Source organism: Alexandromys fortis, unplaced genomic scaffold (assembly GCF_014885135.2).
Source record: "Alexandromys fortis isolate MF-2015 unplaced genomic scaffold, M_Fortis_MF-2015_v1.1 scaffold_32, whole genome shotgun sequence".
Classification (NCBI taxonomy): Eukaryota; Metazoa; Chordata; class Mammalia; order Rodentia; family Cricetidae; genus Alexandromys; species Alexandromys fortis.
Genome location: NW_026067938.1, coordinates 373525 through 386253, shown reverse-complemented (window position 1 = coordinate 386253; position 12729 = coordinate 373525). Strand labels below are relative to the sequence as shown.

At 35.9% G+C, this 12729-nt stretch overlaps 1 protein-coding gene across 8 annotated transcripts in view; it reads right to left on the bottom strand.

The window, feature by feature from the left end:
* Positions 1-10052, bottom strand: part of Wdr17 (WD repeat domain 17) — a 62944-nt gene extending 52892 nt beyond the window's left edge. For 4 of the 8 annotated variants that reach the window (XM_050147293.1, XM_050147295.1, XM_050147297.1 and 1 more), the window contains exons 1-2: positions 9987-10052; positions 1401-1529 (exon numbers count right to left, since the gene is read on the bottom strand). In XM_050147293.1, the coding sequence (XP_050003250.1) occupies positions 1401-1529; positions 9987-10052 (195 nt within the window). Of the gene's footprint in view, positions 1-1400; positions 1530-9986 lie in introns of those variants that run through there. The other 4 variants (XM_050147299.1, XM_050147300.1, XM_050147301.1 and 1 more) reach the window with 1 other exon arrangement.
* Between the last annotated feature and the right edge of the window lie 2677 nt (positions 10053-12729).

The following is a 12729-nucleotide window of genomic DNA, read 5'->3' as shown; positions in this document are numbered from 1 at the left end:
TGAATATAAAGAAGCTCAGGACAAATGGCTAACCCCAAGGAGCCTATTAGCATAACCGAAGTGTCTGGTCTCTAGCAAGTACCTGTTAGGGAGTCCGGGCTCCACTCAACACTTCTCACCCAGCCTCCTACCCTAAACCTCACTTCCCTTTCCCCAGCTTCCTCCTATGTGACTGCCATCTTGGCCACAGCTCTCTTGTTGGCCTCTAGGTTCTCTCTCTCTCTCTCTCTCTCTCTCTCTCTCTCTCTCTCTCTCTCTCTCTCTCTCTTTCTGAAATGATTAAGCTACTCATTTTTAAACTAGTAATGGTGTAATAGACCCTATCTATCATTGTTTTGGTGTGTGTGAGTTTCTATGTGAAAGTGCCTCCATTAATTATCACTGTAGAAATTAATTTCTTATTATTTTATCACTTGAATTTATTACGTCTTGTACGTTCAGTAAGGTTGGCCTTTTTCCACCTTCACAGTAGCCCTTGAAGTTTTAAAAACCTTTAAATTAAAGGTTAGCTCTTTTTTTAACCACATGTTTGAGGTAAAATCCCACTTGCTAACATACTGTATAGTTTCCTACATGATCAAAGTTCTATCTCGTTGTTCCATTGGCCTCTAATGCTTTCCTCACTGATTTTCTCGTTATTCTTCACTCACCACCCCAGAATATGAGTTCAAAAATCACTCCTCAGAAACACACTTTCAGACCAAGTTCCTTAAATTCATGATCTCCCCCTAAAACTCAGCCTGGAAGACTCTGGCCTGTTGTATATTTCATAGGCCATGTGCCACCGAATTGCTTTTTATTTTTTTTAATTATTATGTATGACCCCTCTCAGGCTCTTATTCTTATGAAGAGGAGTCATACATAATAATTTCACTTTAGCTACACGGTTAGTGTGCCCTACTATCAGGAACTATTTAAAAAACAGCCTCTGAAAAGAATTTTTTAAATTTGTGTATATATGTGTGTATGTCTTATGTGGGCATATAAATATAGCACCCAAGGAGGCCAGAAAAGGGCATCAGATCTGAAGCTGGGGTTTTAGCCAGTTGTTAGCTGTCTGATGTGGGCTCTGGAAAACAAGCTCAGGTTTTCTGAAAGAGCAGTTCATGTTCTGAAATCACTGACTCATTTCTTCAGACCCTAAAAATAATTTTAACATTTTCTCCTCATGTACCACATTTTGCAAAGCACTTTAGATGGCATTTAAAACCATGCGCTTAAGTAAGATTAATGTCATTGTTTAGTGATCTAGTTTACAATGTTAATATAAATATTCAAAGCAAATATACAAATATCAATTAAATTATCATTTTTAATATTACATAGAGTTAATATAAACATTAATTCAATAATAACGGTATCCACTAGAATCATAATTGAAATGATCCATGCTGTTAGACCTGGTAGATATAGATGGCCAGAGTTGCGCAGTATGCAAACCGGTCTCCGCTGGCAGCACACACGTCTTTGTTCCATGGCTGACACCCAGCAGCCAGCAGTCCCACTTGCCTGACTTGGGACATGGTTGCCTTAAAAGCAAATTTGAACAAGTGTCAATCATTGTCATCATTTGATACTGTGGATCATTTGATAAACTTCAGACCTTTATCTTCCATGCATCTTGCCTTTTATGCACTGTAAATATATTACTGGTAGTATTAATCTCAACTTAACATTTTCCAATAAAAATAGTTGACATCACCAAATAGACTTCAAAGAAGGCAATCTGAGATAGAAAAGGCATTCATAAAATGGTAACTGCCATAAGACATGGACTAAGGCAAAATGCCTGTCAGGGCTGGTGAGGGTAAAGGGCAAGGGAAAGAGCATCTACATGGATTTAAAACAGAAACACTCAGATGTCCCTGTGACATATACCAGTTTTCAAATATTGGCAATTCAGTCAAGGTAGCAAATCCAAATTTGAAAGACAATGTGTGAATGTTGGGACAGCTATGACCTATTTCATTAAACCTGATGTTTTACATTGATCTTCATCCTTGGGAGGGAGGGGGGACATTTGAAGTACATAAGACAGATAAACAAGCTGGGATAATGATATCCACAGTTGTTAGGAGGGGACAAAAAGAGGACTAGAAGCTATATTTGAATGCCACTGTGACAGGAGAATAAGTATTTAAGAAAACAACTATTTTTGTTTCTTTTCTATTGCTGATAAAAACAACCTAGAAAAGCAAATTAAGCAAAGAAGGGATTATTTCAGTTTAGAGCTCCAGGTTAGAAGCCATGGTTGCTTGGGAGTCCCAGAGGCAGGAGGGAGCTTGTCACATCATATCCATACTCATGGAGAGAGAGCAATGACCATAAACATGCTACAGTTCAGCTAGATTCTTTCCACTTAAATAGCCCAGGTCCCAGCAATTATTAGGATGGGTCTTCCCACATCAATTGACTTAATCAGGACCCCCCCCACACACACACTTATACACAGGCATGCCCTCCATCCCCATACAGGTATGCCTCTCCCCCAGCAGGCTCCAAGGCCCAGTTCCCAGTTGATTTTGGAAATTGACAAGTAACACAGTGAAAGGTATCCAGGACAGAAACCAAGAATAGTAGCTAAAGAGCGACTCTACTCTGGGTATGACTGTGAATTGAAAGACAGCAAAAACCTCACATGGCTGCTTCTTGCAGCTATATTTTGGTATGTTGATAATTTCTGATGCACAAAACTTATTTTTAAGAAGTCCTCTTTGTTCACCTTCTTCTTGGGTTTCCTGTGTTTCTTGTGTAATTCACAAGAAGGCAATGACTTAGTATTGTAAATTTCCCCCTGTGATTTTATTCCAAGACTTTACGTTTTCTATGAAGGACTCCTTAATTCTATGTAAATGTTAGGAGTTTCTTTTTTAATTTCTGCAAAAACATCATTTAGACTTTGTTAGAGAATACTCTGAATTTAAACCCTACACTGTCATCTTAACCACATGAAATGTGTTTTTATTTATGTCTAGTTTCTTTTAACATTCTTTTGTTATTTTACTGGAAAAGTATTTTACATCTGTGGTTAAGCTAAGTACTGAATATTGAATCATTTTGAAGCTATGATAATTGGAAATGTTGTCCTGATCTTGAACTTGCAACAATTTTCAAGCCCCAGGCTCTCTCTCTTTCCTTCTCTCTCTCTCTCCCTCCCTCCCTCCCTCCCTCCCTCCCTCCCTCCCTCCCTCCCTCCCTCCCTCCCTCCCTCCCTCCCTCCCTCTCTTCCCCTCTCACTCCCTCCCTATTTCTCTCACTCTCAATGTGTGTGTGCATGTGTGTTTGTGTGTATGTGTGTGTGTGTGTGTAAGCCAGTACCCTGCTTGCTGGGAAGTTTTTGATATTGATCCAACCTCTTTACTAATTATGGAATTACTTATAGTTTGTGTTTCTTCATGGGGCCATGCCTACTGGCTTTCTATTTCTACGAAATTTTCAATTCATCTAGTTAATCCAATTTGTTTGGGCATACTTCTCTTTAGTACTAGTTATAACAATTTTCATTTTTATAGACTAAAGTGACACTCACTTATAATGTTAATAATCTGTGTCTGTTCTCTTGTATTCTTACTCCATCTGACATTTTTTATCAATTGTGTTCCTCCTTTCAAGGAATAATTTTTAGTTTCATTGATTTATCTCTATTATCTTTTTGGTCTCCATTTCATTTAACATTAGTATTCAACTTATAGTAGAATTTTACTGACTAGTTTATTCATTTTTTCATTCCATTAAAATATAAAATTAGATTGTGATTTAAGATCTTCCTTGCTTATTAGTATCAAGTGCTATGTATCCCATTATGGTGCTGCACTCATTGTATCTGATGTTTGTGTATATTGTGTCTTTATCTTCATGCTTAAGTACTTCTTATATCATCTTTTGATTTCTGATTTTCATATATTGCTTTTCTGAGAGTTTTTTTTGCCTAATCTACACAGATTAGACAATTTTACTGTTTATTTTCTATTAAAAATTCTAATTGTATTTAAGTCTGATTAGAAAACACATATTCCATAATTGTTGTCTGGTATATCAATCCTGAAAATTTTCTTCATTCAGTATGTATGCAGTTGCTAAGTGAGCTGTTCTGTATGCATGTCTGCAGACCTAATTAGACTGATATTCACAGGACTCCATTCCCTTGACTTTGTTTTGGTTGACACACCATGCCTGTTTAATACTGAAAAAGTATTTAATTCTGTAACTATTCTTAGTGAATTCACTTCCATCTAGGTTTTGCTTCATAGGTTATCATGATCTCTTGGGAAGGATACTAGGTTTATAATGTGTTGGATTTTTATTCACAATGCTTTGTCTCTTCTAAGTTCTTTGTGATCACTGACAGTATTGTCTGATATTAACATAGAATGCTTTCTTTTAGAGACTGTGTGAATGAAAATAATTTTTATTTTTTCTGATTTATGAAATTTGTGTCTTCAGATTTAAAGAGGGTTAACTGTTGATATCATACAATCATTTTTAATCCACTGTTATTCTCTCTCTTTTTGCTCAGAGAATATTTTATTTAAAGTACAAGTGTCATGTGTGACAATACTGGTCCATTACAGAACATATACAGATATTCTTTCTATCATTTATTTGAATACTTATGTCTCTTAAGCCAACATCAGGGTTGTGGTGATACTACTTGTAGACTAGGAGTTTAAATTTTATGTTTTTAAAATCAGATGAACCTGGGTAATAAATTACAAACCATTGTTTACAACATTAGCTTTTATAGTTACCTATGTGTCTATTTTTTGAAATCATCATTACATAGTGCAGTGGTAATGTTTTAATGTCCTTTTCTCTTAGCCAGGAAGATTCCCTTGAAAATGTTTTGGGGCAGCTAAACCGTAATGAATTCTTTCATATTTGTTTGCAGGATCATTTTTTAAAAGATAGTTTGGCCAGATTTGGAAAGTTGGTCGACAAACTTTTTTTTTTTCATGCAGCAATTTCTTGTCCTTATGCTCTTGTTTCCAGTGAATAAGAATCTTGATGATTCTTATAGAGAGGGCACAGAGTATGTGACACTATGCTTCTCTCTTACTGGTTTCCAGATTCTGTGTCTTGACTTTGCTCACAAAATGTTTGAATATACTGACTTAATTTGGAACTATTAGAATTCATGCCAATTGAATCTGGCTGAAATTCTTGAAGGCTCATGGCGAGTCATTCTGGGACTGTACTTGCTATTCTGTCTTCACATGTCCTCTCTCCTCTCTGAACACAAGAACGCGCTAGTCTGCTGGTGCTACCTCCTAGGTCCTTCACTTTCAGTTACTTCTCTCAGTAGTTTTTTTTTTTCTTTTTTCTTTTTTCTGAGACAAGGTTTCTCTGTAGCTTTGGAGTAGTTTTCTTTTTGTCCCAACAATAATTTATATTTCCCTGCTTTCAAATCTACAGGGATATTTTCTCCTGTCTGCCAAAAATCTTATAAATTGTTGTAATGACATTTTAAATCAGTTTTTGGACTTTTCATCACCTAACATTGCTCTTCTGATTATTTTATTATTCCATGGTCTTCACACACTACTGTCTTGATTTTCTCCATTTCTTCCTTTAGTTCTCTGGACACCTTTAAAATAGTTATTGTAATGTCTTTGTCTAATAGATCAGCCTACATATATGTGTGTGTGTGTGTGTGTGTGTGTACATGTATACGTAATATGTATATGTATATGTAATACTAGACAAGTACTCTACCACTAAGCGACATCTATCTCCAACCCTTCTCTTTATAGTCTTATTTTTAGACAAGGTCTCACTAAGTTGCTCAGGCTGGCCTTTAACTAGAACCCGTGAGCCATCTGTCCGGGCTTTCCAAGTAGTTAGGGTTACAGGCTAATAACCCCTCTTTGTTAGGACTTGGTACTTTTGGTTTAAAAACTTGACATTTGAATTGAATGATATAATAGTTCTGGAAATTAGAATATCTCTTACGCAGTATTTTCTGCCTTGTTATTGTTTTCATTTATTGTTTTGTTTTCTTATCTGTCAAGGAGATCAGCTCTGGATGGAAACTTATGGGCTTCAGAGTTGTTTAAGTGTGTGCCATTACCTAGATGTATGTACAGCAACTTTCTAATTTTCTCTGCATATGTGATTGCTTTTCAGTTTCTGAACCTTTAGAGAACAGCTCCAAACAATGTTAACACAAAACTGTAGGCGGTCTATAAGGAGAGCGCATCAACTTTTTTTGTTGTTCTTCGACGCACTACAGATAGGAAAGCAGGGGCTTCCAAATGCGCAGAACAGGCAACATGCTGGTTGTCTCTGTCCCTCTAACCAGAAACAGAGTTTCTGCTCAGAAACAGTTCTGACACTGGAGGGACAGGTTGATTTTATCCACCCTGACTCATCAAAGCTGCTTTTGAAAGATATGCACAGGTATCTACCCTGGGATACTTGATGTAGGAGGCTACTGTGCTAAGCATTGAACCTCATTGAAATTCCTTTAAATTTAACATCCAAACATTCTCCCTAAAAGGTGCAAGCATTTATAAATTTAATTTTTCCAAAATAATTATATCGAAGCAGATTATATTACTTTAATTGACTAGCTAGGGAGACAGATTCCTAATGCTTTTCATAATGCGATGGCTTACAGATTTTTAATATAAAATAATATTCCTTTATTTAAATGTAGCATAGTTTATTTATACACTCATCTACTGAAGGAGCCATTGGTGATTATCTCTTAATTTACTGATTTTATGTTCTAAAATTATGTTATATTTCAATTTCTTTGTTGGTATAAAATTCAACATACCTTCCATATTAAATAGGTCTTGCAAATCTATAATACAATAAGTTACATTCCTTTATCTATTTTTATTTATTTATATTTTGTTTTTTTCTGAGACAGGGACTTGCTATATTTTCCAGGATGCCATCTAACTCTCCTAATACAGGATGGTCTGAAATTGCAGCAGTTCTCTGGCCTCTACCACGAGAATGCTGGAATTATAGGTGAGGAGGCCGCTCTCACTATTAACTCCATTTAAAGTTTGGGACTGAATAATCTTTTAAGCCAGATACTAAAATAGCAAATAGGAAAAAATAAAAATTACATTTATTCTTAAAAACACTTGGTTTTGAATATAGTTTTTTTTAAATTGTGTATCAATAAACAAATAAATACTGTTGCATTAAAAAAACATATTGGGCATTTAAATAAATCCTAGTATTTATCTAGAATACTTTTTCAGCAGGATCATAAAATAGATGTAAGACTTTTATAGATTTTATTAGGGCAAACCTGTTACTAAGGAGATGGAATGAAATTCTCAGACATCTCTGCTGTCAGCATGAATAGTTACACAGTTCGTGATTCTCTATTACTAAAAATAGAAAATATTCAACTTAAGGGACATTTTAAAAGCTGTTTTCATAATTTTTAATATATGCTGCAAAAAGTCCCACAGAAAGACAAACTTTTGCTGTGGCAAGTAACATTTAAAAAAAAAAAAAAAAAAAAAAAAAAAAAAACAAACCTCACTATCCTCACTTCATCATGTAGCATGGTTTGTGAGTCAGTTGAGTTTCATTTGTGTTCTAACCATCTGCTGTTTGAGAAAAATAATCCTTTTGGTCCAGAAATAACACGAACACCTTACTGAAAAACTAAGTGCAAAAGCAGACTGAATAATACAGACTTGTAGTGGGCTCAGGAAGAAAGCCTTTGTATTGTTAAAGCAACATGCAAATGACATGTGGTTGAAATCAACAGGGATATTATTTTCATTTTGTTAACCTGTGTTCTAGGTTTGCTCTCAGCCCCATATACAAGACGTGCAAAATTACACATGCACAGATTATGGCAAATTTACTCTTTCGTAGCAGATGAAATATAGCCACAGAATTATTTTATATATTAGGGTTTTAGAGGTAGTGATGTTTACTTTTGAATGTGTGGGATTATTATAAAAGGATCAAGCTATTAAAATATAAATGATATGGGATTATAATACAGTTAAAATAAATTATAAAAGTTTATATATGTGTGTTTGTATATTTAAGTCATAAATCATCATTAAGTAAAGTATAAGTGTCAACGTATTGCTCTAAATATCAAATTTACACTTATATGTCAGTTTTGAAACTCAACATTTTGAGTTTGTAACTTTTAACTCAGAAATTTACTTTCTCACTAACATTTTTAAATGGTAGTCACATAGCCATCTCTCTATATACATACATATGTCCATATGTATTTACACACACACATGAAAAGCACAACCTGTAAAATAAGCTGGACGTCTGGTGGGGATTAAAGCCAATATTTTTGTACCAGTTTTCGACAACTACAATGTGAGTTTTCATCTCACCCATGCCTGTACACAAATGAGCAAAGTCTAAGCAAGAAGAAACCCAAGCTCACAAAGACGATATGGCCAATTTTAGGGGTAAACATTTTTGTGGTTTAGAGTACTCCTTTTAACGCCTTGGTTTAGTTACAAAGGCCCACAATAATATAGTGGCTGAAAAGAAAAAGACTCTAAACCCTCATGATCTCTACGTGATGTTCCAAAGGCATTTTAACATACATTTTAGTAAAAGGCATTTTTTGTTAAAATCAGTTCTTCCTTGGCCCTAAATTATACTATCACCTTATGGATTGCATGTAAAAGAAAATCTTTTTTAAACATTAATATAAATTGTTGTTGTATTTAAGGTGTACACACACACTTTATAAGTGTGTTGGCATTGTAATGCCATGTTTACTTCGTAGAGTTTGGCATTCTGCTATTAAATCTCATAGACTGAAATTTCCCCATCATTTTTATTGCAGTATCTCATTATTGAAGTTTAGAATTCAGGATGGAGAGCTCTTTACTAAGTCACATCATCTTTTCTGAAGAATGTTTAAAATTTACTTTATGCATGTTTTTCTGCAGAGACAGATGGCTACTGGATCCAGAATGTTTATCATCTTGTTCCACAGTAAAGAAAAAAAAAAAAAAAAGAGTATATGGGAAAAAAATAATCCCAAGAGGCTATGCACTGCTGATCGCTTATAATTAAAAAGAAGTAAAATAAGGATTAAATATTTGTGATTGATGTGATTAGAACAGAGTGCAGGGAAGCAAATATAAAGAGAAAAATGACTACGTATCTTCAGTAGCATGTGCCACTGAACCGCAAGGAGGAGAACCATGGTCAAAGCTCACAAAAACACTGGCTCTTTTGTTCACAACTTAATGCAAAGAAAATCCACAGTCTTCTCCTAAATATTAACAAATTCTCCATTGAAAAAGTGAAATTAAAAACTTTGCCATGGCATATTTTAAAGAAGACATTTTTCTTTTACCATTACAACGCAAATTATACTTTCTTCAGAATAATGGACTGAGTTGTCAAGGTAACATTTTAACTGCCTTTGAAACAATTATAAATATTTTAATTTTTCTTAAGTTTATCAGATACAGTGGTACTCAGGATGTTTATTTTTCTTCTACTAATAGTATCATAATACTAAGTAGTATTAGCATACAACTGTTTTCTATTTAATTAAATGGTTTTATTTATGGGAAAAGGGTTGTAATAATTGATATTTTTACATACGAATCACATTCAAAATAGTATTTTATAGCTCAATCGTAAGACAATCTGAAAATATTACTGGAGTTTATCTACAGAGAGATCATGCCTCAGGCCTGTGCAAATGTAAAGAGGGCTGGGCATAGAGATCAGGGTAGAACAACCACTGAGCATCCAGAGGACCATACGTTCCAGTCAAAACTGAAAAGAAAATCATCTACAATTGAAACGGGAGGGAACCTTTGGTCAGTGTAAAATTACAGCTATTGTCACAGATTATATTCTTACTTCTGTTTAAATGGCTACCATCTTCTCAGAATCTTGTCTTACAAAATGTCCACAAATATAAGGAATGAAACAGAGCTCTAGGAAGAAAAGCAAGCAAGAAAAAAAAAACCCTCACAGAAAATTATAATTACAACATAAATATATCTTACTCTTTGTAGTCCTTCATACCAATCATCTTGCTCAAACCAATGAGAAATGTAAGTCATCCAAGCCATAGCCTGTGTGTGCTTTAATCCAGTCAGCTGGAAGAACTGTCAGCGCCTAAAGTAACAACAATGGGTTTCAACCAAACCAGTTTCACCAGGAGTGCCCCGTGAAATCATGTTCAGTACAGCAAGCTAATACTAAACAAGCATTTCAACTGAAGCAGCTCTCATAACTTGCACAAAGCTATTGAGAGAAAACTACATTGGATATCCCCAACCTGTATTCAAAATTGAAAACCAAAGCAACTTTACGTTGTGGAGTTCCAGGAAATGACTATCAAATATTTGGCCTTAATTCATGTTCTTGAAACACCTTAGATTTGTTTTAAGGAACAAGCAAATGGTTTATAAAAGTTAACAGTTTTTTTTTTAATTCCAGGAAAATAACAAAAAGGGAGCAAAATCCATCCATCATGTTTATTTTTCCTACCATACTTGAGAGATAAATCATTTAGCATGTAATGAACTGCAGCTCAGGTAGCTGTGTCAAAATTTTAAAGGTTGTGCATCTCTTAATAAAGTGCTAAAAAGTTAGAGCATGATAAAAAACACAATTTAATATTAGTTTTACTTGTTCTGGGAAAAATAATTACTAACTATAATATATGGTGCGGTGGTTTGAATAAAAATGGCTTCCATAGTCTCATAGGGAGTAGCACTAATAGTGGCCTTATCGAAGTAGGTATGACTTTGTTGCAGAAAGAGCATCACTAGGGGTGGGTTCTGAGTTCTCAAATGCTCCAGCAAGATCTAATGTGACACTGACTTCCTGCTCCCCTCTGATGCAAATGTAGACCATCAGCTCCTTCTCCAGCACCATGTCTGCCTGCATGCTGGCATGCTTACTATCATAATGACATTTGAACTGTAAGTCAGCCCCAATTAAATGTTTTCCCTTCTAAGAGCTGTCATGGTTATGGTGTCTCTTCACAACAATAAAACCCTAATGATAAGATATGGAGAAAGAGTGTGTTTTGTGTTTCTATTTGAGTGACTTCGCCTTCACATAAAAGGATAAAGGCAAGCTTTGTTCTGCTGTGGAAAGGGGCACATGGGTGAAAATTCGCATCACCAGTTAGTTGTGTCATTCTTACTGTGATCCCTATTCTTTACAAGTATTTTTACTAACGTCTGCTTGCAACTTCAGACCAAAAAGCATGGGCATAGATTCTGGCTTCTACAGGAAGTTCCAAGTGCTTGTTTCTGTCATTCCATTTTGATATTGTCCCTCATTCTGGACCTTGGCTCTTCTGCCTGGGTTTATTTCACACAGAGAATTTTGTTCCTGATGACCTCAAAGTTGGAATCTCAGACCTTTTCTTACCTTCCTATTCTCCTCTTTCTTATGCTATTTTGACTTGCATTTTTTGTTGTTGTTGTTGTTTCTTGAGACAGGGTTTATCTGTGTACAGCCCTCACTGTCCTAGAACTAGCTGTAGATCAGGCCGGCCCCGAACTCACAGAGATCCACCTGCTACTGCCTCCCAGGTGCTGGGATTAAAGGCATGCATCCCCACTGCCTGGGTGGCTTGCAATATTTTATCTAAGTCCTGCCATATGACTTTCATCTGTTATTGAATCTTAGCTAGCACCACCCATTTCAGTGACTGCTTCCTAGAGCCAATTCCTCTCCCCATGTATGGAGCCTACTCTAAGCTTGCAAATCTCATCAACTTCATTTCAAACCCCCTACTTAACCTAGAAACTTCAGATTTCTACCTAGTTATTTCAGTATCAACATGTTCAAACCTAGCCTATGTCTCTCAAGGGAAGCTTCTTTTTCTATCACCAACAAACAAACAATAATTTTCTCCTGTTATTATTGGTCATTTGGACCACTACCATCATACTCTTAGGAAGTGACCAGAGGCAAACTCCATCAAACTGCATTTAGTCATTTCACTAATGTATCTTTCCTTCCCAGTATATTTGTTCAATAAGCTTTATAAACCTTTGCAAAGCCCTTTTCACCACTCTAATGCCATTGCTCTTAGCAACCCCCCCCCCCCCCGGCATGATGCTTGATCCAGACTCCTGCAGTAGGCTGTTAACGAGGGCCCTGATTTCATTGCAGTTCCCACGTGCATTAGTTTGGTGCTATGGTGCTGTGATAATCACTGTGACCAAAAGCAGGGCTGGAAAGGAAGGGTTCATTCTGCATACAGATCACCATCTATCACCGAGGAAAGCCAAAGCTGGAAACTCCAGACAGACCAGGGGCAGGACATGAAGTGGAGACCACAGAGGATTGCTCCTTACTAGCTGCTCTCCCAGATTTTCTCTGTTACTTTGTTTACATAGTCCAGGCCCATCCATCTAGGCATGTCACTGTCTACAGAAATATGGGCCCTCCTACATCTATTAGACATTAATAAAGTGCTCCACAGACATTCCAACAGGCCAATATAGCAACAGTAGTTCCTCAATTGAGGTTCCCACTCCCCAGGTGACTCTAGCTGTGTTAAGTTGACAAAACCTAGCCAGCACATTAAATATGTATTGATCTTTAGTTCCTGATGCTTTTATATGGGCAGTATTTTCTTTTCACCCTTTTCTGTGAATAATAAGCTCTTTCATTTTTCAAGACCCTGAGTAGATATGTTTTTCTTCTCATATTATCAAAATTCCTCATCTTTGTATATTAATACTTGATATTAAGAACTCCATGCTAAGTAATTTTTGTAGG